The 26,669-nt window shown below is 32.3% G+C and overlaps 3 protein-coding genes across 5 annotated transcripts; all 3 read right to left on the minus strand.

Annotated features, from left to right (window-relative positions):
* Positions 1-3,198: 3,198 nt before the first annotated feature.
* On the minus strand, positions 3,199-6,381 carry LOC123681950. The gene is made up of 2 exons (XM_045620335.1): positions 5,064-6,381; positions 3,199-3,521 (listed from the first exon to the last, which is right to left on the minus strand). Exons 1-2 carry the CDS (start codon positions 6,143-6,145, stop codon positions 3,497-3,499), a joined length of 1,107 nt encoding a protein of 368 aa, XP_045476291.1. The 5' UTR covers positions 6,146-6,381; the 3' UTR covers positions 3,199-3,496.
* Positions 6,382-9,602: 3,221 nt separating this feature from the next.
* LOC123681949 lies at positions 9,603-12,773 on the minus strand. The gene is made up of 2 exons (XM_045620334.1): positions 11,456-12,773; positions 9,603-9,925 (listed from the first exon to the last, which is right to left on the minus strand). The coding sequence occupies exons 1-2, from the start codon at positions 12,535-12,537 to the stop codon at positions 9,901-9,903; spliced, it is 1,107 nt and encodes a 368-aa protein (XP_045476290.1). The 5' UTR covers positions 12,538-12,773; the 3' UTR covers positions 9,603-9,900.
* Positions 12,774-15,994: 3,221 nt separating this feature from the next.
* LOC123682124 lies at positions 15,995-25,558 on the minus strand. 3 transcript variants are annotated; one of them, XR_006747785.1, is made up of 3 exons: positions 24,241-25,558; positions 18,672-22,709; positions 15,995-16,317 (listed from the first exon to the last, which is right to left on the minus strand). XR_006747785.1 is itself a non-coding variant. In XM_045620534.1 (2 exons), exons 1-2 carry the CDS (start codon positions 18,927-18,929, stop codon positions 16,293-16,295), a joined length of 1,107 nt encoding a protein of 368 aa, XP_045476490.1. In that variant the 5' UTR covers positions 18,930-19,165; the 3' UTR covers positions 15,995-16,292. The 3 variants fall into 3 exon arrangements, 1 of the variants encoding a protein (XP_045476490.1); XR_006747784.1 differs by having other exon boundaries at positions 17,848-22,709; XM_045620534.1 differs by lacking the exon at positions 24,241-25,558 and having other exon boundaries at positions 17,848-19,165.
* Positions 25,559-26,669: the final 1,111 nt, after the last annotated feature.

The raw sequence follows: 26,669 nt of genomic DNA on the forward strand, positions 1-26,669 counted from the left end.
TACTTGTGATATTTATTGAGGAAAAAATATGATGAAAAATGAACATAATTTTTTTCTCAGTATTACTGAATATTTTTGATATTTAGAAACAAATCCAAATAATAGGAATTTAATAAAAGGTTGGAAAATATCTTCATATTTAAGCTGAGCACCCCTCTGACCTGGTGAATGGATTATACATAATTAAAAAAATTTTAAAATAACATTTAAGAAGAATGATTATTATGAATTGAAAACAATAATACTTTGCCGAAATACATATTATTCAAATAACCGTTGCTTCACTACACACTAGTTTCTTCATATTTTCCATTTATATTGGCTAATGAACTTTAAGACAAAATAATAAAACATTCAGAAAATATCTTCAGAAAAAATGGGGCTGGATATGTTCACAACCGCGCAACATTATTTCTTCAATTTTAGGAATATTATTCAAACTTGAATCACAATCGATGGACTTAATCATTCTCCTGACAATGTTGGTCTTCTTCGATGTAGTAAACTGAATTTTTGATTCAAGTGTTAAATGGTCAGATTTTCCAAATGGGGGTAAACAGTTGATATCTGAGATAAGGTCTTCATCATTAACCAATATCAAATCCAACAGAGATGAATTCTGATCGGCTCGGAATCTAGTGGGGCCGGTCACAAGCTGAACAAGACTCGAATCAAGGACTATCTCTGCATAAAAATATGAAGGCGATCAGATAGGCAGGCAGCCGCCAAGAGGCCAATCGATGTTAGGAAGGTTGAAGTCTCCTACAGGAGACTTCATCTAGAGAGAAATAGAATCTGCTTATTACAATAAGCAGATTCTTTTTCTCTCTAGATAGGGAGGCCAAATGGGCAGAAAATATACTGTCAAATTGGCTGGCTCTCGGACGATAAACACAGCCTATAGTTAACTGGAAACTACCAAACATGATATCAACGAAGATGTTATCAATTCCAGAAACATCAACGCGATGGGCAGAGATTGTAGAAAAAAAAAGGAAATTTCCCTCAATAAATGCAAACTCGTCCATGTCCTTTTGTGGTAGTACTGTCAGCTCTATAAAGCTGGTAATTTGAAATATTAACAACAGAGTCTGCTACAGAGGGTTGGAGCCAGAATTCGGAAATGAAAATGATAAAGGGTTTATACGACTGTACGAAGACCAAAAATTCAGAAAGTTTTGAGCTTTGAAGGGATTGACCATTGGTGTAAATAAATTTCCACTCATTCACTGTAAGGGCTAGTTTTTTAATGAAGCAACTCAAGTATCGATAGATGGAATGCCTTTTTATACTTGATAGTTATGTCTCTTTCACTTTTCGCCTCTCTGGTTTTGAGCTCCTTCCGTAGGCACTGCATTTCGGCAAGTTGGATTGGTGTTTTATCATTCGTGACAGCAACACGTTTATAAGTTTCATTGTTCAGTAATTTTTTCTTATTCCCCAGCAAAGACATCACATCCATAGCACTCTGTAGAGTGACTCTTGTCCTCGAATTCGAAATCCTACCCAGACGTTTTGTTCTAATCGTTTGAACAGACACATTTCCCCAATTGAGCGCAAAATATACGATGCCTTCCGATTACCACCTTCCACGGACGAATTTTTCGGAACATTATTTAGGATCAAATTAAACGACGATATGACAGACTGCGGTCCCCCACGAGGAGAAGAGCTTCCCAAAACATTGACTTCCTGCTGGACTTTCTCAAAATGTCTGCTAAGACTTGACTGACGATCATCTTGCGCAGCTATTTTAGCATGGCATTCATCGATCTCATTCCTATGCTCAGACAGAACAGAAGAATGGTTCCCTGGTGTAGTACGGCACTTTGCGAGTTCCTCAACCAACACAGCCTGGTTATCTCTTATGGATTTGACTTCTTCCGCAATTGTCGTTATTTGCTGCATAAGGAGCGTAAAATGCTCCATAGTGATTGATTTATCTCCCTGAGACTTGCCACGAAGAGTTCGTTCACGAGAATCACAAGTGAGGCACCGCCATTTAGTGTTAGAATCCCTCATATAATCGACCTCCGTTTCCGATAAATTAACGAATCTTAAATGAAAAAGTTTTCTACATACAGAGCACTGATGCGTCGGACCAGCGCCTTCAGTAATATTAGAACAGACAGGACAAATCTGAGGCATACTAATACTTTCTCAAAGAATCTGAAGAAAATTAAAGGGTTGCAAGGAAAACAAGTAAACCCTTCACTTCCTTGGGCCTGTAAGGAAGACTTACCACAGATGGGAAGGCCACGATAAAGGAGGAAATAGGATCACGGGAAGAAAAATTAAAGGAAATTACGCAAACGCCAGCCACCAATTATACCTGAAAATCAGCAATCCGTCCCACGACTTTGTGTGGACTGAATCCAACAGCTGGAATTCGCAACATACACAATGATGTTTGTAATATTCGGTGGGGAGCCGCGACGCACGTTCAGTCGCAATAGTATGCGCATAAGTATAATTATAAAAAAATGAACAAATATCTTAAAATGAATGGTCATAATAATAATTAATTGTTGAAATTTCGATGACCCCAGAGAATTTTAATGAAGCAGTTAGTAGAATCTATCAATCAGATCTTACTATTCATAACTCACAAACAATTTGATCACTATCATCATCACAACTATTAGAAAACACAGTCTGCCACAGAGTATTCGAAATATACGTGTTTCTTGTTCGTGTTCACTGAGATAATGTAATAACTCCATTTTTTTTAGAACCATGCGGTTTTATGACTAGCACATTTCTTTATTGACATTTTCAACATTTCCCAAGTTGTTTTAAAGAAAGAATATTTGTACCTATGTAGAAATTACTGAGTTGTTTATTTTATGTGATATTGTTGATATTTAAGAGTTTTATCTGATAGTTTATGTTCATTATCAATTGTAAATTTCTTCTTTTTTTTTTTATGAATCCTTGTAATTGTAATTCTTGCTAATGTTGAATAAATAAAAAATATAAATGAATATTTAACGTACTAATGGATGTACCAAACTCCAAGATTCATTAGTCATCTCTGAAAATAAAAAATAAATTTTTTTGTTAACGTAGTGTTTGATTTTTCTTCTTCAATAATGCTTCTCAAATATTATTATGGTTTTCGAAATATTGAGTAAGATATAAATTTATAAATTCAATTTTTTTCAATGATTTCAAAGGATTTTCTATTGGAAATAATAATTAAAAAATGAAGTTTTATTAGGAAAACATAAAAAAATGAGACATTATACACTGAATTTTTACAAAATAAACATAAGTTCCATATTTGATATATTTGATATTGATATTGAATATACTCAACTCCACTTGATGGACCCAAGTAAACATTATAAAACAGTTTAGGCCTTCAACTGTCTTTCTTCATTATATGATCTTCACTAGGAAGAAGTCGTTTTCAATTTTCATCACTTGCTTCAGATAAATGTGTTTGTATTACTCTTTCAACATTTATAAGCATCCATTACAACATCAATAAAAATTAAGAATTAATGATTGAAATAGGACTGAAAAAAAAAATCGAATATTTTATTGTATGTACAAACTTATCAGTTTCAACTTTTGAGGTCATTTGGTTCATCAAAAAAATTAAGTATTTCCTGAGTTTTGCAGAATGATTTTTGTTATAGCTTCAAGTAGATATTATGAAGAAAGTTATTCATTTTGATTAACCATATTCTCCTTGAATAATAAATGTAAATAATCTCGAGATATCATTCAAAATAGAGAATACAGACTAAGATGTCAAGAAATATAGGAGTTTATTTTTTTTATTTTATCAATGGCAAGATGTCAGCGAATGAAGGAAATTGTCGTTGCCAGACTGTTAAAATAAACCTTTTATTGATTACAAAACAAATTTTGAGATTGAATCACAAACATTTGATTGTACACTATAAAATTCATTATTAAATGATTATTTCAAATAAATGCCAATGAACATGAATATAACACATGAAAATTTAATTGAAAACCACCAAAATCAATTCTTATTAGGAATAAAATAAATACCCACAATTAGAATAAGTACATCAGCATCATAGCAAAGAGTTGACAACACAAACTTTAAAAATTCAATATTCATCTCTCATATGATCTGCTCAGATGTTAGCAAACTTTTTTCACAATCATATTGAAATTATTAAAAAAGTTTGCAGACATCTGAACAGATCATTTGAGCGATAAATATTGATGAGATTTTTTCAGATGAAAATATGCAGTCATTTTGAAAAATATAAGAGAATTCAGACTATGTTCTATTATTTGACGAGATCTTAATTTCATTTTCTCAAAATGCATGTTTTCAATTATTTTGATGATTTCTTTGATTTCGCTTATATTTCATTGATATTACTAGTAGATATTAAGTAATCTTATCCCTGTGAAATTGTATGTGTGAAAAGTATACTACTACCCCCAGGAAGAAACATGAAATGCGAAGCAATTTGAAAATTATTCAATTATTCATCTTAGGCACATCTAGACAATAAAAAGAAGACAGCTCACTAGGCTATCCGAAAGGAAAAAAAATTGGGCGCATGAAAAAATGGACTTAGGTATTGAAATTCTTCAAAGGTCATTTTTCAAAAATTGCAGTGGCTTTTGGACCTCATGTAGACTGATCTGTAAATTTGCAGAAGACTTGAAAATTTTTTTGGGAATTCAAAACAATTATCTTGAAGGGTTTTCAAGATCTTTAGTTTAAACCATTATGATCATGAAATTTTTCAAAAAAAAGTAGCCTACATCAAAAAGTACCACACATAAATGATACAAGTGGGGTATTTTGAAATCAGAATTTCCTAGAGATCATGAGTATGATATTGAAATTTGGCATTGCCATTTGAAAAACCAGGGACGTATTGTGTTTCACAACTTTCAGACCAGCCTGTAGGCTCAAAAATAATTCAAGCTTATGCGCTGACTGATGTTGAATTAGTCAAAATTGGAATCATTCTCCCAGACCAAATTTTACAGGAGTTAGCGACCGATCAAGTACTTATACTATTGACACACCCTGTATATAGTAGTAGTTTAGCAATACATACCCAAATAGTTGTCTATGATATATACAAAGACATTTTTCAGGAATATTTTTATTCAATCTATTCCATTCCAAATGTATCTTATTCCAAATTTCCTCATCAGAAGAATGATCACTATCATATGCTCTTTCAAAATATGATCTTAGTTCACTTTTATATTTATTTTCTACTGTATCAATAAGAGCTTTAGAATTTATAGGTTTAGCAGGATCAAAAATTCTTTGTATGTATGTAAGAATGTCCTTGTTATTCACTTTTTTTCCCACCTTAATAAGCTCCTTCACAAATACATCTCTCCATAGGCCCTGATTTTTGTCTCTTTGTATGCAAGAGCTATATAAGAAAACAAAATAATATCCTAATCTACTTTTCAATTCACCTTCAATAAAATTTACCAGCACTTTTTGGATTACTATTTGTGACATATTATCTGATAATTTTAATTGATATCCACATCCTTTAGAATAACTATTTGTAACTGTAGATATCATTTGACAGACCTCCTTTTTATTGTTCTTTTTTCCTACATTTTCTCCGTCATTGCTTTCAGTTTCAATGATTCTTTTCGATTGTTCGACAATAAAGTTTGTATTGCTTTTTTCAATTGCATTGACTGATAATATATCTGACCCTATTATTTTATTTTTAGGAACTATTTTAGGTAGTTTATTTTTCTTGATGGTTTCAATATTTTCAAGTACTTCATGACTTTCTGATTTAATTATTTCTTCAGACTGCTCAAGTAAGGAATCAGTTTTTTCATCATTTACCCTTATGACTGTAGGTACTTTTTTAGGAAACCCTTTTTTTCTATTATTTTTACTCACATTTGCTACTTCTACATTGTTTTTGCATTCAATTATTTCGTCAGATTGGTCAACTGAGGAGTTCTCATCGCTTTTTGAATCGAAGTCATTTCGGACTTCATATATACCAACAGATGGAATAGACTCCAAGTCCATATCAACTGAATGTTTTGAAAAAAATGATGTCCATCTCTCTTCTTGTTCCTTTTCGAATTGCAAGGTATTTTTTTGGAATTCAATTATATTATCGTCGTCTCCAGAAAAACTAATAGGATCCATAATTCAAACTAACATGTCAGTACCTATTAATCAATCACAGCTATATTAGTGCCCTAATCAAAATACAGAAAGTTGATGAAATAAGGATCGCAATTATCGCATCTTTCCACGATAATTGATAATAAAAACATTGTCGTCGAGTCTTCCCGCCTAAAATTTATTTTTAGACGCACGTGATGTCAGCGCTCTATTCTATGGTTCATCAGTTGATCCCTATTTAAGGGTAGGCTGCGCCCTCTAAAACATTCCTTTCAAATGTAGGTAACCAGAAGTATTTCGTGAATACTTGTGATATTTATTGAGGAAAAAAATATGATGAAAAATGAACATAATTTTTTTCTCAGTATTACTGAATATTTTTGATATTTAGAAACAAATCCAAATAATAGGAATTTAATAAAAGGTTGGAAAATATCTTCATATTTAAGCTGAGCACCCCTCTGACCTGGTGAATGGATTATACATAATTAAAAAAATTTTAAAATAACATTTAAGAAGAATGATTATTATGAATTGAAAACAATAATACTTTGCCGAAATACATATTATTCAAATAACCGTTGCTTCACTACACACTAGTTTCTTCATATTTTCCATTTATATTGGCTAATGAACTTTAAGACAAAATAATAAAACATTCAGAAAATATCTTCAGAAAAAATGGGGCTGGATATGTTCACAACCGCGCAACATTATTTCTTCAATTTTAGGAATATTATTCAAACTTGAATCACAATCGATGGACTTAATCATTCTCCTGACAATGTTGGTCTTCTTCGATGTAGTAAACTGAATTTTTGATTCAAGTGTTAAATGGTCAGATTTTCCAAATGGGGGTAAACAGTTGATATCTGAGATAAGGTCTTCATCATTAACCAATATCAAATCCAACAGAGATGAATTCTGATCGGCTCGGAATCTAGTGGGGCCGGTCACAAGCTGAACAAGACTCGAATCAAGGACTATCTCTGCATAAAAATATGAAGGCGATCAGATAGGCAGGCAGCCGCCAAGAGGCCAATCGATGTTAGGAAGGTTGAAGTCTCCTACAGGAGACTTCATCTAGAGAGAAATAGAATCTGCTTATTACAATAAGCAGATTCTTTTTCTCTCTAGATAGGGAGGCCAAATGGGCAGAAAATATACTGTCAAACACAGCCTATAGTTAACTGGAGACTACCAAACATGATATCAACGAAGATGTTATCAATTCCAGAAACATCAACGCGATGGGCAGAGATTGTAGAAAAAAAAAGGAAATTTCCCTCAATAAATGCAAACTCGTCCATGTCCTTTTGTGGTAGTACTGTCAGCTCTATAAAGCTGGTAATTTGAAATATTAACAACAGAGTCTGCTACAGAGGGTTGGAGCCAGAATTCGGAAATGAAAATGATAAAGGGTTTATACGACTGTACGAAGACCAAAAATTCAGAAAGTTTTGAGCTTTGAAGGGATTGACCATTGGTGTAAATAAATTTCCACTCATTCACTGTAAGGGCTAGTTTTTTAATGAAGCAACTCAAGTATCGATAGATGGAATGCCTTTTTATACTTGATAGTTATGTCTCTTCCACTTTTCGCCTCTCTGGTTTTGAGCTCCTTCCGTAGGCACTGCAGTTCGACAAGTTGGATTGGTGTTTTATCATTCGTGACAGTAACACGTTTATAAGTTTCATTGTTCAGTAATTTTTTCCTATTCCCCAGCAAAGACATCACATCCATAGCACTCTGGAGCGTGACTCTTGTCCTCGAATTCGAAATCCTACCCAGACGTTTTGTTCTAATCGTTTGAACAGACACATTTCCCCAATTGAGCGCAAAATATACGATGCCTTCCGATTATCACCCTCCATGGACGAATTTTTCGGAACATTATTTAGGATCAAATTAAACGACGATATGACAGACTGCGGTCCCCCACGAGGAGAAGAGCTTCCCAAAACATTGACTTCCTGCTGGACTTTCTCAAATGTCTGCTAAGACTTGACTGACGATCATCTTGCGCAGCTATTTTAGCATGGCATTCATCGATCTCATTCCTATGCTCAGACAGAACAGAAGAATGGTTCCCTGGTGTAGTACGGCACTTTGCGAGTTCCTCAACCAACACAGCCTGGTTATCTCTTATGGATTTGACTTCTTCCGCAATTGTCGTTATTTGCTGCATAAGGAGCGTAAAATGCTCCATAGTGATTGATTGATCTCCCTGAGACTTGCCACGAAGAGTTCGTTCACGAGAATCACAAGTGAGGCACCGCCATTTAGTGTTAGAATCCCTCATATAATCGACCTCCGTTTCCGATAAATTAACGAATCTTAAATGAAAAAGTTTTCTACATACAGAGCACTGATGCGTCGGACCAGCGCCTTCAGTAATATTAGAACAGACAGGACAAATCTGAGGCATACTGATACTTTCTCAAAGAATCTGAAGAAAATTAAAGGGTTGCAAGGAAAACAAGTAAACCCTTCACTTCCTTGGGCCTGTAAGGAAGACTTACCACAGATGGGAAGGCCACGATAAAGGAGGAAATAGGATCACGGGAAGAAAAATTAAAGGAAATTACGCAAACGCCAGCCACCAATTATACCTGAAAATCAGCTATCCGTCCCACGACTTTGTGTGGACTGAATCCAACAGCTGGAATTTGCAACATACACAATGATGTTTGTAATATTCGGTGGGGAGCCGCGACGCACGTTCAGTCGCAATAGTATGCGCATAAGTATAATTATAGAAAAATGAACAAATATCTTAAAATGAATGGTCATAATAATAATTAATTGTTGAAATTTCGATGACCCCAGAGAATTTTAATGAAGCAGTTAGTAGAATCTATCAATCAGATCTTACTATTCATAACTCACAAACAATTTGATCACTATCATCATCACAACTATTAGAAAACACAGTCTGCCACAGAGTATTCGAAATATACGTGTTTCTTGTTCGTGTTCACTGAGATAATGTAATAACTCCATTTTTTTTAGAACCATGTGGTTTTATGACTAGCACATTTCTTTATTGACATTTTCAACATTTCCCAAGTTGTTTTAAAGAAAGAATATTTGTACCTATGTAGAAATTACTGAGTTGTTTATTTTATGTGATATTGTTGATATTTAAGAGTTTTATCTGATAGTTTATGTTCATTATCAATTGTAAATTTCTTCTTTTTTTTTTATGAATCCTTGTAATTGTAATTCTTGCTAATGTTGAATAAATAAAAAATATAAATGAATATTTAACGTACTAATGGATGTACCAAACTCCAAGATTCATTAGTCATCTCTGAAAATAAAAAATAAATTTTTTTGTTAACGTAGTGTTTGATTTTTCTTCTTCAATAATGCTTCTCAAATATTATTATGGTTTTCGAAATATTGAGTAAGATATAAATTTATAAATTCAATTTTTTTCAATGATTTCAAAGGATTTTCTATTGGAAATAATAATTAAAAAATGAAGTTTTATTAGGAAAACATAAAAAAATGAGACATTATACACTGAATTTTTACAAAATAAACATAAGTTCCATATTTGATATATTTGATATTGATATTGAATATACTCAACTCCACTTGATGGACCCAAGTAAACATTATAAAACAGTTTAGGCCTTCAACTGTCTTTCTTCATTATATGATCTTCACTAGGAAGAAGTCGTTTTCAATTTTCATCACTTGCTTCAGATAAATGTGTTTGTATTACTCTTTCAACATTTATAAGCATCCATTACAACATCAATAAAAATTAAGAATTAATGATTGAAATAGGACTGAAAAAAAAAATCGAATATTTTATTGTATGTACAAACTTATCAGTTTCAACTTTTGAGGTCATTTGGTTCATCAAAAAAATTAAGTATTTCCTGAGTTTTGCAGAATGATTTTTGTTATAGCTTCAAGTAGATATTATGAAGAAAGTTATTCATTTTGATTAACCATATTCTCCTTGAATAATAAATGTAAATAATCTCGAGATATCATTCAAAATGGAGAATACAGACTAAGATGTCAAGAAATATAGGAGTTTATTTTTTTTATTTTATCAATGGCAAGATGTCAGCGAATGAAGGAAATTGTCGTTGCCAGACTGTTAAAATAAACCTTTTACAAATTTTGAGATTGAATCACAAACATTTGATTGTACACTATAAAATTCATTATTAAATGATTATTTCAAATAAATGCCAATGAACATGAATATAACACATGAAAATTTAATTGAAAACCACCAAAATCAATTCTTATTAGGAATAAAATAAATACCCACAATTAGAATAAGTACATCAGCATCATAGCAAAGAGTTGACAACACAAACTTTAAAAATTCAATATTCATCTCTCATATGATCTGCTCAGATGTTAGCAAACTTTTTTCACAATCATATTGAAATTATTAAAAAAGTTTGCAGACATCTGAACAGATCATTTGAGCGATAAATATTGATGAGATTTTTTCAGATGAAAATATGCAGTCATTTTGAAAAATATAAGAGAATTCAGACTATGTTCTATTATTTGACGAGATCTTATTTTCATTTTCTCAAAATGCATGTTTTCAATTATTTTGATGATTTCTTTGATTTCGCTTATATTTCATTGATATTACTAGTAGATATTAAGTAATCTTATCCCTGTGAAATTGTATGTGTGAAAAGTATACTACTACCCCCAGGAAGAAACATGAAATGCGAAGCAATTTGAAAATTATTCAATTATTCATCTTAGACACATCTAGACAATAAAAAGAAGACAGCTCACTAGGCTATCCGAAAGGAAAAAAAATTGGGCGCATGAAAAAATGGACTTAGGTATTGAAATTCTTCAAAGGTCATTTTTCAAAAATTGCAGTGGCTTTTGGACCTCATGTAGACTGATCTGTAAATTTGCAGAAGACTTGAAAATTTTTTTGGGAATTCAAAACAATTATCTTGAAGGGTTTTCAAGATCTTTAGTTTAAACCATTATGATCATGAAATTTTTCAAAAAAAAGTAGCCTACATCAAAAAGTACCACACATAAATGATACAAGTGGGGTATTTTGAAATCAGAATTTCCTAGAGATCATGAGTATGATATTGAAATTTGGCATTGCCATTTGAAAAACCAGGGACGTATTGTGTTTCACAACTTTCAGACCAGCCTGTAGGCTCAAAAATAATTCAAGCTTATGCGCTGACTGATGTTGAATTAGTCAAAATTGGAATCATTCTCCCAGACCAAATTTTACAGGAGTTAGCGACCGATCAAGTACTTATACTATTGACACACCCTGTATATAGTAGTAGTTTAGCAATACATACCCAAATAGTTGTCTATGATATATACAAAGACATTTTTCAGGAATATTTTTATTCAATCTATTCCATTCCAAATGTATCTTATTCCAAATTTCCTCATCAGAAGAATGATCACTATCATATGCTCTTTCAAAATATGATCTTAGTTCACTTTTATATTTATTTTCTACTGTATCAATAAGAGCTTTAGAATTTATAGGTTTAGCAGGATCAAAAATTCTTTGTATGTATGTAAGAATGTCCTTGTTATTCACTTTTTTTCCCACCTTAATAAGCTCCTTCACAAATACATCTCTCCATAGGCCCTGATTTTTGTCTCTTTGTATGCAAGAGCTATATAAGAAAACAAAATAATATCCTAATCTACTTTTCAATTCACCTTCAATAAAATTTACCAGCACTTTTTGGATTACTATTTGTGACATATTATCTGATAATTTTAATTGATATCCACATCCTTTAGAATAACTATTTGTAACTGTAGATATCATTTGACAGACCTCCTTTTTATTGTTCTTTTTTCCTACATTTTCTCCGTCATTGCTTTCAGTTTCAATGATTCTTTTCGATTGTTCGACAATAAAGTTTGTATTGCTTTTTTCAATTGCATTGACTGATAATATATCTGACCCTATTATTTTATTTTTAGGAACTATTTTAGGTAGTTTATTTTTCTTGATGGTTTCAATATTTTCAAGTACTTCATGACTTTCTGATTTAATTATTTCTTCAGACTGCTCAAGTAAGGAATCAGTTTTTTCATCATTTACCCTTATGACTGTAGGTACTTTTTTAGGAAACCCTTTTTTTCTATTATTTTTACTCACATTTGCTACTTCTACATTGTTTTTGCATTCAATTATTTCGTCAGATTGGTCAACTGAGGAGTTCTCATCGCTTTTTGAATCGAAGTCATTTCGGACTTCATATATACCAACAGATGGAATAGACTCCAAGTCCATATCAACTGAATGTTTTGAAAAAAATGATGTCCATCTCTCTTCTTGTTCCTTTTCGAATTGCAAGGTATTTTTTTGGAATTCAATTATATTATCGTCGTCTCCAGAAAAACTAATAGGATCCATAATTCAAACTAACATGTCAGTACCTATTAATCAATCACAGCTATATTAGTGCCCTAATCAAAATACAGAAAGTTGATGAAATAAGGATCGCAATTATCGCATCTTTCCACGATAATTGATAATAAAAACATTGTCGTCGAGTCTTCCCGCCTAAAATTTATTTTTAGACGCACGTGATGTCAGCGCTCTATTCTATGGTTCATCAGTTGATCCCTATTTAAGGGTAGGCTGCGCCCTCTAAAACATTCCTTTCAAATGTAGGTAACCAGAAGTATTTCGTGAATACTTGTGATATTTATTGAGGAAAAAAATATGATGAAAAATGAACATAATTTTTTTCTCAGTATTACTGAATATTTTTGATATTTAGAAACAAATCCAAATAATAGGAATTTAATAAAAGGTTGGAAAATATCTTCATATTTAAGCTGAGCACCCCTCTGACCTGGTGAATGGATTATACATAATTAAAAAAATTTTAAAATAACATTTAAGAAGAATGATTATTATGAATTGAAAACAATAATACTTTGCCGAAATACATATTATTCAAATAACCGTTGCTTCACTACACACTAGTTTCTTCATATTTTCCATTTATATTGGCTAATGAACTTTAAGACAAAATAATAAAACATTCAGAAAATATCTTCAGAAAAAATGGGGCTGGATATGTTCACAACCGCGCAACATTATTTCTTCAATTTTAGGAATATTATTCAAACTTGAATCACAATCGATGGACTTAATCATTCTCCTGACAATGTTGGTCTTCTTCGATGTAGTAAACTGAATTTTTGATTCAAGTGTTAAATGGTCAGATTTTCCAAATGGGGGTAAACAGTTGATATCTGAGATAAGGTCTTCATCATTAACCAATATCAAATCCAACAGAGATGAATTCTGATCGGCTCGGAATCTAGTGGGGCCGGTCACAAGCTGAACAAGACTCGAATCAAGGACTATCTCTGCATAAAAATATGAAGGCGATCAGATAGGCAGGCAGCCGCCAAGAGGCCAATCGATGTTAGGAAGGTTGAAGTCTCCTACAGGAGACTTCATCTAGAGAGAAATAGAATCTGCTTATTACAATAAGCAGATTCTTTTTCTCTCTAGATAGGGAGGCCAAATGGGCAGAAAATATACTGTCAAACACAGCCTATAGTTAACTGGAGACTACCAAACATGATATCAACGAAGATGTTATCAATTCCAGAAACATCAACGCGATGGGCAGAGATTGTAGAAAAAAAAAGGAAATTTCCCTCAATAAATGCAAACTCGTCCATGTCCTTTTGTGGTAGTACTGTCAGCTCTATAAAGCTGGTAATTTGAAATATTAACAACAGAGTCTGCTACAGAGGGTTGGAGCCAGAATTCGGAAATGAAAATGATAAAGGGTTTATACGACTGTACGAAGACCAAAAATTCAGAAAGTTTTGAGCTTTGAAGGGATTGACCATTGGTGTAAATAAATTTCCACTCATTCACTGTAAGGGCTAGTTTTTTAATGAAGCAACTCAAGTATCGATAGATGGAATGCCTTTTTATACTTGATAGTTATGTCTCTTCCACTTTTCGCCTCTCTGGTTTTGAGCTCCTTCCGTAGGCACTGCAGTTCGACAAGTTGGATTGGTGTTTTATCATTCGTGACAGTAACACGTTTATAAGTTTCATTGTTCAGTAATTTTTTCCTATTCCCCAGCAAAGACATCACATCCATAGCACTCTGGAGCGTGACTCTTGTCCTCGAATTCGAAATCCTACCCAGACGTTTTGTTCTAATCGTTTGAACAGACACATTTCCCCAATTGAGCGCAAAATATACGATGCCTTCCGATTATCACCCTCCATGGACGAATTTTTCGGAACATTATTTAGGATCAAATTAAACGACGATATGACAGACTGCGGTCCCCCACGAGGAGAAGAGCTTCCCAAAACATTGACTTCCTGCTGGACTTTCTCAAATGTCTGCTAAGACTTGACTGACGATCATCTTGCGCAGCTATTTTAGCATGGCATTCATCGATCTCATTCCTATGCTCAGACAGAACAGAAGAATGGTTCCCTGGTGTAGTACGGCACTTTGCGAGTTCCTCAACCAACACAGCCTGGTTATCTCTTATGGATTTGACTTCTTCCGCAATTGTCGTTATTTGCTGCATAAGGAGCGTAAAATGCTCCATAGTGATTGATTGATCTCCCTGAGACTTGCCACGAAGAGTTCGTTCACGAGAATCACAAGTGAGGCACCGCCATTTAGTGTTAGAATCCCTCATATAATCGACCTCCGTTTCCGATAAATTAACGAATCTTAAATGAAAAAGTTTTCTACATACAGAGCACTGATGCGTCGGACCAGCGCCTTCAGTAATATTAGAACAGACAGGACAAATCTGAGGCATACTGATACTTTCTCAAAGAATCTGAAGAAAATTAAAGGGTTGCAAGGAAAACAAGTAAACCCTTCACTTCCTTGGGCCTGTAAGGAAGACTTACCACAGATGGGAAGGCCACGATAAAGGAGGAAATAGGATCACGGGAAGAAAAATTAAAGGAAATTACGCAAACGCCAGCCACCAATTATACCTGAAAATCAGCTATCCGTCCCACGACTTTGTGTGGACTGAATCCAACAGCTGGAATTTGCAACATACACAATGATGTTTGTAATATTCGGTGGGGAGCCGCGACGCACGTTCAGTCGCAATAGTATGCGCATAAGTATAATTATAGAAAAATGAACAAATATCTTAAAATGAATGGTCATAATAATAATTAATTGTTGAAATTTCGATGACCCCAGAGAATTTTAATGAAGCAGTTAGTAGAATCTATCAATCAGATCTTACTATTCATAACTCACAAACAATTTGATCACTATCATCATCACAACTATTAGAAAACACAGTCTGCCACAGAGTATTCGAAATATACGTGTTTCTTGTTCGTGTTCACTGAGATAATGTAATAACTCCATTTTTTTTAGAACCATGTGGTTTTATGACTAGCACATTTCTTTATTGACATTTTCAACATTTCCCAAGTTGTTTTAAAGAAAGAATATTTGTACCTATGTAGAAATTACTGAGTTGTTTATTTTATGTGATATTGTTGATATTTAAGAGTTTTATCTGATAGTTTATGTTCATTATCAATTGTAAATTTCTTCTTTTTTTTTTATGAATCCTTGTAATTGTAATTCTTGCTAATGTTGAATAAATAAAAAATATAAATGAATATTTAACGTACTAATGGATGTACCAAACTCCAAGATTCATTAGTCATCTCTGAAAATAAAAAATAAATTTTTTTGTTAACGTAGTGTTTGATTTTTCTTCTTCAATAATGCTTCTCAAATATTATTATGGTTTTCGAAATATTGAGTAAGATATAAATTTATAAATTCAATTTTTTTCAATGATTTCAAAGGATTTTCTATTGGAAATAATAATTAAAAAATGAAGTTTTATTAGGAAAACATAAAAAAATGAGACATTATACACTGAATTTTTACAAAATAAACATAAGTTCCATATTTGATATATTTGATATTGATATTGAATATACTCAACTCCACTTGATGGACCCAAGTAAACATTATAAAACAGTTTAGGCCTTCAACTGTCTTTCTTCATTATATGATCTTCACTAGGAAGAAGTCGTTTTCAATTTTCATCACTTGCTTCAGATAAATGTGTTTGTATTACTCTTTCAACATTTATAAGCATCCATTACAACATCAATAAAAATTAAGAATTAATGATTGAAATAGGACTGAAAAAAAAAATCGAATATTTTATTGTATGTACAAACTTATCAGTTTCAACTTTTGAGGTCATTTGGTTCATCAAAAAAATTAAGTATTTCCTGAGTTTTGCAGAATGATTTTTGTTATAGCTTCAAGTAGATATTATGAAGAAAGTTATTCATTTTGATTAACCATATTCTCCTTGAATAATAAATGTAAATAATCTCGAGATATCATTCAAAATGGAGAATACAGACTAAGATGTCAAGAAATATAGGAGTTTATTTTTTTTATTTTATCAATGGCAAGATGTCAGCGAATGAAGGAAATTGTCGTTGCCAGACTGTTAAAATAAACCTTTTACAAATTTTGAGATTGAATCACAAACATTTGATTGTACACTATAAAATTCATTATTAAATGATTATTTCAAATAAATGCCAATGAACATGAATATAACACATGAAAATTTAATTGAAAACCACCAAAATCAATTCTTATTAGGAATAAAATAAATACCCACAATTAGAATAAGTACATCAGCATCATAGCAAAGAGTTGACAACACAAACTTTAAAAATTCAATATTCATCTCTCATATGATCTGCTCAGATGTTAGCAAACTTTTTTCACAATCATATTGAAATTATTAAAAAAGTTTGCAGACATCTGAACAGATCATTTGAGCGATAAATATTGATGAGATTTTTTCAGATGAAAATATGCAGTCATTTTGAAAAATATAAGAGAATTCAGACTATGTTCTATTATTTGACGAGATCTTAATTTCATTTTCTCAAAATGCATGTTTTCAATTATTTTGATGATTTCTTTGATTTCGCTTATATTTCATTGATATTACTAGTAGATATTAAGTAATCTTATCCCTGTGAAATTGTATGTGTGAAAAGTATACTACTACCCCCAGGAAGAAACATGAAATGCGAAGCAATTTGAAAATTATTCAATTATTCATCTTAGACACATCTAGACAATAAAAAGAAGACAGCTCACTAGGCTATCCGAAAGGAAAAAAAATTGGGCGCATGAAAAAATGGACTTAGGTATTGAAATTCTTCAAAGGTCATTTTTCAAAAATTGCAGTGGCTTTTGGACCTCATGTAGACTGATCTGTAAATTTGCAGAAGACTTGAAAATTTTTTTGGGAATTCAAAACAATTATCTTGAAGGGTTTTCAAGATCTTTAGTTTAAACCATTATGATCATGAAATTTTTCAAAAAAAAGTAGCCTACATCAAAAAGTACCACACATAAATGATACAAGTGGGGTATTTTGAAATCAGAATTTCCTAGAGATCATGAGTATGATATTGAAATTTGGCATTGCCATTTGAAAAACCAGGGACGTATTGTGTTTCACAACTTTCAGACCAGCCTGTAGGCTCAAAAATAATTCAAGCTTATGCGCTGACTGATGTTGAATTAGTCAAAATTGGAATCATTCTCCCAGACCAAATTTTACAGGAGTTAGCGACCGATCAAGTACTTATACTATTGACACACCCTGTATATAGTAGTAGTTTAGCAATACATACCCAAATAGTTGTCTATGATATATACAAAGACATTTTTCAGGAATATTTTTATTCAATCTATTCCATTCCAAATGTATCTTATTCCAAATTTCCTCATCAGAAGAATGATCACTATCATATGCTCTTTCAAAATATGATCTTAGTTCACTTTTATATTTATTTTCTACTGTATCAATAAGAGCTTTAGAATTTATAGGTTTAGCAGGATCAAAAATTCTTTGTATGTATGTAAGAATGTCCTTGTTATTCACTTTTTTTCCCACCTTAATAAGCTCCTTCACAAATACATCTCTCCATAGGCCCTGATTTTTGTCTCTTTGTATGCAAGAGCTATATAAGAAAACAAAATAATATCCTAATCTACTTTTCAATTCACCTTCAATAAAATTTACCAGCACTTTTTGGATTACTATTTGTGACATATTATCTGATAATTTTAATTGATATCCACATCCTTTAGAATAACTATTTGTAACTGTAGATATCATTTGACAGACCTCCTTTTTATTGTTCTTTTTTCCTACATTTTCTCCGTCATTGCTTTCAGTTTCAATGATTCTTTTCGATTGTTCGACAATAAAGTTTGTATTGCTTTTTTCAATTGCATTGACTGATAATATATCTGACCCTATTATTTTATTTTTAGGAACTATTTTAGGTAGTTTATTTTTCTTGATGGTTTCAATATTTTCAAGTACTTCATGACTTTCTGATTTAATTATTTCTTCAGACTGCTCAAGTAAGGAATCAGTTTTTTCATCATTTACCCTTATGACTGTAGGTACTTTTTTAGGAAACCCTTTTTTTCTATTATTTTTACTCACATTTGCTACTTCTACATTGTTTTTGCATTCAATTATTTCGTCAGATTGGTCAACTGAGGAGTTCTCATCGCTTTTTGAATCGAAGTCATTTCGGACTTCATATATACCAACAGATGGAATAGACTCCAAGTCCATATCAACTGAATGTTTTGAAAAAAATGATGTCCATCTCTCTTCTTGTTCCTTTTCGAATTGCAAGGTATTTTTTTGGAATTCAATTATATTATCGTCGTCTCCAGAAAAACTAATAGGATCCATAATTCAAACTAACATGTCAGTACCTATTAATCAATCACAGCTATATTAGTGCCCTAATCAAAATACAGAAAGTTGATGAAATAAGGATCGCAATTATCGCATCTTTCCACGATAATTGATAATAAAAACATTGTCGTCGAGTCTTCCCGCCTAAAATTTATTTTTAGACGCACGTGATGTCAGCGCTCTATTCTATGGTTCATCAGTTGATCCCTATTTAAGGGTAGGCTGCGCCCTCTAAAACATTCCTTTCAAATGTAGGTAACCAGAAGTATTTCGTGAATACTTGTGATATTTATTGAGGAAAAAAATATGATGAAAAATGAACATAATTTTTTTCTCAGTATTACTGAATATTTTTGATATTTAGAAACAAATCCAAATAATAGGAATTTAATAAAAGGTTGGAAAATATCTTCATATTTAAGCTGAGCACCCCTCTGACCTGGTGAATGGATTATACATAATTAAAAAAATTTTAAAATAACATTTAAGAAGAATGATTATTATGAATTGAAAACAATAATACTTTGCCGAAATACATATTATTCAAATAACCGTTGCTTCACTACACACTAGTTTCTTCATATTTTCCATTTATATTGGCTAATGAACTTTAAGACAAAATAATAAAACATTCAGAAAATATCTTCAGAAAAAATGGGGCTGGATATGTTCACAACCGCGCAACATTATTTCTTCAATTTTAGGAATATTATTCAAACTTGAATCACAATCGATGGACTTAATCATTCTCCTGACAATGTTGGTCTTCTTCGATGTAGTAAACTGAATTTTTGATTCAAGTGTTAAATGGTCAGATTTTCCAAATGGGGGTAAACAGTTGATATCTGAGATAAGGTCTTCATCATTAACCAATATCAAATCCAACAGAGATGAATTCTGATCGGCTCGGAATCTAGTGGGGCCGGTCACAAGCTGAACAAGACTCGAATCAAGGACTATCTCTGCATAAAAATATGAAGGCGATCAGATAGGCAGGCAGCCGCCAAGAGGCCAATCGATGTTAGGAAGGTTGAAGTCTCCTACAGGAGACTTCATCTAGAGAGAAATAGAATCTGCTTATTACAATAAGCAGATTCTTTTTCTCTCTAGATAGGGAGGCCAAATGGGCAGAAAATATACTGTCAAACACAGCCTATAGTTAACTGGAGACTACCAAACATGATATCAACGAAGATGTTATCAATTCCAGAAACATCAACGCGATGGGCAGAGATTGTAGAAAAAAAAAGGAAATTTCCCTCAATAAATGCAAACTCGTCCATGTCCTTTTGTGGTAGTACTGTCAGCTCTATAAAGCTGGTAATTTGAAATATTAACAACAGAGTCTGCTACAGAGGGTTGGAGCCAGAATTCGGAAATGAAAATGATAAAGGGTTTATACGACTGTACGAAGACCAAAAATTCAGAAAGTTTTGAGCTTTGAAGGGATTGACCATTGGTGTAAATAAATTTCCACTCATTCACTGTAAGGGCTAGTTTTTTAATGAAGCAACTCAAGTATCGATAGATGGAATGCCTTTTTATACTTGATAGTTATGTCTCTTCCACTTTTCGCCTCTCTGGTTTTGAGCTCCTTCCGTAGGCACTGCAGTTCGACAAGTTGGATTGGTGTTTTATCATTCGTGACAGTAACACGTTTATAAGTTTCATTGTTCAGTAATTTTTTCCTATTCCCCAGCAAAGACATCACATCCATAGCACTCTGGAGCGTGACTCTTGTCCTCGAATTCGAAATCCTACCCAGACGTTTTGTTCTAATCGTTTGAACAGACACATTTCCCCAATTGAGCGCAAAATATACGATGCCTTCCGATTATCACCCTCCATGGACGAATTTTTCGGAACATTATTTAGGATCAAATTAAACGACGATATGACAGACTGCGGTCCCCCACGAGGAGAAGAGCTTCCCAAAACATTGACTTCCTGCTGGACTTTCTCAAATGTCTGCTAAGACTTGACTGACGATCATCTTGCGCAGCTATTTTAGCATGGCATTCATCGATCTCATTCCTATGCTCAGACAGAACAGAAGAATGGTTCCCTGGTGTAGTACGGCACTTTGCGAGTTCCTCAACCAACACAGCCTGGTTATCTCTTATGGATTTGACTTCTTCCGCAATTGTCGTTATTTGCTGCATAAGGAGCGTAAAATGCTCCATAGTGATTGATTGATCTCCCTGAGACTTGCCACGAAGAGTTCGTTCACGAGAATCACAAGTGAGGCACCGCCATTTAGTGTTAGAATCCCTCATATAATCGACCTCCGTTTCCGATAAATTAACGAATCTTAAATGAAAAAGTTTTCTACATACAGAGCACTGATGCGTCGGACCAGCGCCTTCAGTAATATTAGAACAGACAGGACAAATCTGAGGCATACTGATACTTTCTCAAAGAATCTGAAGAAAATTAAAGGGTTGCAAGGAAAACAAGTAAACCCTTCACTTCCTTGGGCCTGTAAGGAAGACTTACCACAGATGGGAAGGCCACGATAAAGGAGGAAATAGGATCACGGGAAGAAAAATTAAAGGAAATTACGCAAACGCCAGCCACCAATTATACCTGAAAATCAGCTATCCGTCCCACGACTTTGTGTGGACTGAATCCAACAGCTGGAATTTGCAACATACACAATGATGTTTGTAATATTCGGTGGGGAGCCGCGACGCACGTTCAGTCGCAATAGTATGCGCATAAGTATAATTATAAAAAAATGAACAAATATCTTAAAATGAATGGTCATAATAATAATTAATTGTTGAAATTTCGATGACCCCAGAGAATTTTAATGAAGCAGTTAGTAGAATCTATCAATCAGATCTTACTATTCATAACTCACAAACAATTTGATCACTATCATCATCACAACTATTAGAAAACACAGTCTGCCACAGAGTATTCGAAATATACGTGTTTCTTGTTCGTGTTCACTGAGATAATGTAATAACTCCATTTTTTTTAGAACCATGTGGTTTTATGACTAGCACATTTCTTTATTGACATTTTCAACATTTCCCAAGTTGTTTTAAAGAAAGAATATTTGTACCTATGTAGAAATTACTGAGTTGTTTATTTTATGTGATATTGTTGATATTTAAGAGTTTTATCTGATAGTTTATGTTCATTATCAATTGTAAATTTCTTCTTTTTTTTTTATGAATCCTTGTAATTGTAATTCTTGCTAATGTTGAATAAATAAAAAATATAAATGAATATTTAACGTACTAATGGATGTACCAAACTCCAAGATTCATTAGTCATCTCTGAAAATAAAAAATAAATTTTTTTGTTAACGTAGTGTTTGATTTTTCTTCTTCAATAATGCTTCTCAAATATTATTATGGTTTTCGAAATATTGAGTAAGATATAAATTTATAAATTCAATTTTTTTCAATGATTTCAAAGGATTTTCTATTGGAAATAATAATTAAAAAATGAAGTTTTATTAGGAAAACATAAAAAAATGAGACATTATACACTGAATTTTAACAAAATAAACATAAGTTCCATATTTGATATATTTGATATTGATATTGAATATACTCAACTCCACTTGATGGACCCAAGTAAACATTATAAAACAGTTTAGGCCTTCAACTGTCTTTCTTCATTATATGATCTTCACTAGGAAGAAGTCGTTTTCAATTTTCATCACTTGCTTCAGATAAATGTGTTTGTATTACTCTTTCAACATTTATAAGCATCCATTACAACATCAATAAAAATTAAGAATTAATGATTGAAATAGGACTGAAAAAAAAAAATCGAATATTTTATTGTATGTACAAACTTATCAGTTTCAACTTTTGAGGTCATTTGGTTCATCAAAAAAATTAAGTATTTCCTGAGTTTTGCAGAATGATTTTTGTTATAGCTTCAAGTAGATATTATGAAGAAAGTTATTCATTTTGATTAACCATATTCTCCTTGAATAATAAATGTAAATAATCTCGAGATATCATTCAAAATGGAGAATACAGACTAAGATGTCAAGAAATATAGGAGTTTATTTTTTTTATTTTATCAATGGCAAGATGTCAGCGAATGAAGGAAATTGTCGTTGCCAGACTGTTAAAATAAACCTTTTACAAATTTTGAGATTGAATCACAAACATTTGATTGTACACTATAAAATTCATTATTAAATGATTATTTCAAATAAATGCCAATGAACATGAATATAACACATGAAAATTTAATTGAAAACCACCAAAATCAATTCTTATTAGGAATAAAATAAATACCCACAATTAGAATAAGTACATCAGCATCATAGCAAAGAGTTGACAACACAAACTTTAAAAATTCAATATTCATCTCTCATATGATCTGCTCAGATGTTAGCAAACTTTTTTCACAATCATATTGAAATTATTAAAAAAGTTTGCAGACATCTGAACAGATCATTTGAGCGATAAATATTGATGAGATTTTTTCAGATGAAAATATGCAGTCATTTTGAAAAATATAAGAGAATTCAGACTATGTTCTATTATTTGACGAGATCTTAATTTCATTTTCTCAAAATGCATGTTTTCAATTATTTTGATGATTTCTTTGATTTCGCTTATATTTCATTGATATTACTAGTAGATATTAAGTAATCTTATCCCTGTGAAATTGTATGTGTGAAAAGTATACTACTACCCCCAGGAAGAAACATGAAATGCGAAGCAATTTGAAAATTATTCAATTATTCATCTTAGACACATCTAGACAATAAAAAGAAGACAGCTCACTAGGCTATCCGAAAGGAAAAAAAATTGGGCGCATGAAAAAATGGACTTAGGTATTGAAATTCTTCAAAGGTCATTTTTCAAAAATTGCAGTGGCTTTTGGACCTCATGTAGACTGATCTGTAAATTTGCAGAAGACTTGAAAATTTTTTTGGGAATTCAAAACAATTATCTTGAAGGGTTTTCAAGATCTTTAGTTTAAACCATTATGATCATGAAATTTTTCAAAAAAAAGTAGCCTACATCAAAAAGTACCACACATAAATGATACAAGTGGGGTATTTTGAAATCAGAATTTCCTAGAGATCATGAGTATGATATTGAAATTTGGCATTGCCATTTGAAAAACCAGGGACGTATTGTGTTTCACAACTTTCAGACCAGCCTGTAGGCTCAAAAATAATTCAAGCTTATGCGCTGACTGATGTTGAATTAGTCAAAATTGGAATCATTCTCCCAGACCAAATTTTACAGGAGTTAGCGACCGATCAAGTACTTATACTATTGACACACCCTGTATATAGTAGTAGTTTAGCAATACATACCCAAATAGTTGTCTATGATATATACAAAGACATTTTTCAGGAATATTTTTATTCAATCTATTCCATTCCAAATGTATCTTATTCCAAATTTCCTCATCAGAAGAATGATCACTATCATATGCTCTTTCAAAATATGATCTTAGTTCACTTTTATATTTATTTTCTACTGTATCAATAAGAGCTTTAGAATTTATAGGTTTAGCAGGATCAAAAATTCTTTGTATGTATGTAAGAATGTCCTTGTTATTCACTTTTTTTCCCACCTTAATAAGCTCCTTCACAAATACATCTCTCCATAGGCCCTGATTTTTGTCTCTTTGTATGCAAGAGCTATATAAGAAAACAAAATAATATCCTAATCTACTTTTCAATTCACCTTCAATAAAATTTACCAGCACTTTTTGGATTACTATTTGTGACATATTATCTGATAATTTTAATTGATATCCACATCCTTTAGAATAACTATTTGTAACTGTAGATATCATTTGACAGACCTCCTTTTTATTGTTCTTTTTTCCTACATTTTCTCCGTCATTGCTTTCAGTTTCAATGATTCTTTTCGATTGTTCGACAATAAAGTTTGTATTGCTTTTTTCAATTGCATTGACTGATAATATATCTGACCCTATTATTTTATTTTTAGGAACTATTTTAGGTAGTTTATTTTTCTTGATGGTTTCAATATTTTCAAGTACTTCATGACTTTCTGATTTAATTATTTCTTCAGACTGCTCAAGTAAGGAATCAGTTTTTTCATCATTTACCCTTATGACTGTAGGTACTTTTTTAGGAAACCCTTTTTTTCTATTATTTTTACTCACATTTGCTACTTCTACATTGTTTTTGCATTCAATTATTTCGTCAGATTGGTCAACTGAGGAGTTCTCATCGCTTTTTGAATCGAAGTCATTTCGGACTTCATATATACCAACAGATGGAATAGACTCCAAGTCCATATCAACTGAATGTTTTGAAAAAAATGATGTCCATCTCTCTTCTTGTTCCTTTTCGAATTGCAAGGTATTTTTTTGGAATTCAATTATATTATCGTCGTCTCCAGAAAAACTAATAGGATCCATAATTCAAACTAACATGTCAGTACCTATTAATCAATCACAGCTATATTAGTGCCCTAATCAAAATACAGAAAGTTGATGAAATAAGGATCGCAATTATCGCATCTTTCCACGATAATTGATAATAAAAACATTGTCGTCGAGTCTTCCCGCCTAAAATTTATTTTTAGACGCACGTGATGTCAGCGCTCTATTCTATGGTTCATCAGTTGATCCCTATTTAAGGGTAGGCTGCGCCCTCTAAAACATTCCTTTCAAATGTAGGTAACCAGAAGTATTTCGTGAATACTTGTGATATTTATTGAGGAAAAAAATATGATGAAAAATGAACATAATTTTTTTCTCAGTATTACTGAATATTTTTGATATTTAGAAACAAATCCAAATAATAGGAATTTAATAAAAGGTTGGAAAATATCTTCATATTTAAGCTGAGCACCCCTCTGACCTGGTGAATGGATTATACATAATTAAAAAAATTTTAAAATAACATTTAAGAAGAATGATTATTATGAATTGAAAACAATAATACTTTGCCGAAATACATATTATTCAAATAACCGTTGCTTCACTACACACTAGTTTCTTCATATTTGCCATTTATATTGGCTAATGAACTTTAAGACAAAATAATAAAACATTCAGAAAATATCTTCAGAAAAAATGGGGCTGGATATGTTCACAACCGCGCAACATTATTTCTTCAATTTTAGGAATATTATTCAAACTTGAATCACAATCGATGGACTTAATCATTCTCCTGACAATGTTGGTCTTCTTCGATGTAGTAAACTGAATTTTTGATTCAAGTGTTAAATGGTCAGATTTTCCAAATGGGGGTAAACAGTTGATATCTGAGATAAGGTCTTCATCATTAACCAATATCAAATCCAACAGAGATGAATTCTGATCGGCTCGGAATCTAGTGGGGCCGGTCACAAGCTGAACAAGACTCGAATCAAGGACTATCTCTGCATAAAAATATGAAGGCGATCAGATAAGCAGGCAGCCGCCAAGAGGCCAATCGATGTTAGGAAGGTTGAAGTCTCCTACAGGAGACTTCATCTAGAGAGAAATAGAATCTGCTTATTACAATAAGCAGATTCTTTTTCTCTCTAGATAGGGAGGCCAAATGGGCAGAAAATATACTGTCAAACACAGCCTATAGTTAACTGGAGACTACCAAACATGATATCAACGAAGATGTTATCAATTCCAGAAACATCAACGCGATGGGCAGAGATTGTAGAAAAAAAAAGGAAATTTCCCTCAATAAATGCAAACTCGTCCATGTCCTTTTGTGGTAGTACTGTCAGCTCTATAAAGCTGGTAATTTGAAATATTAACAAC

The sequence above is a fragment of the Harmonia axyridis genome, chromosome 6 (assembly GCF_914767665.1).
Source record: "Harmonia axyridis chromosome 6, icHarAxyr1.1, whole genome shotgun sequence".
Lineage (NCBI taxonomy): Eukaryota > Metazoa > Arthropoda > Insecta > Coleoptera > Coccinellidae > Harmonia > Harmonia axyridis.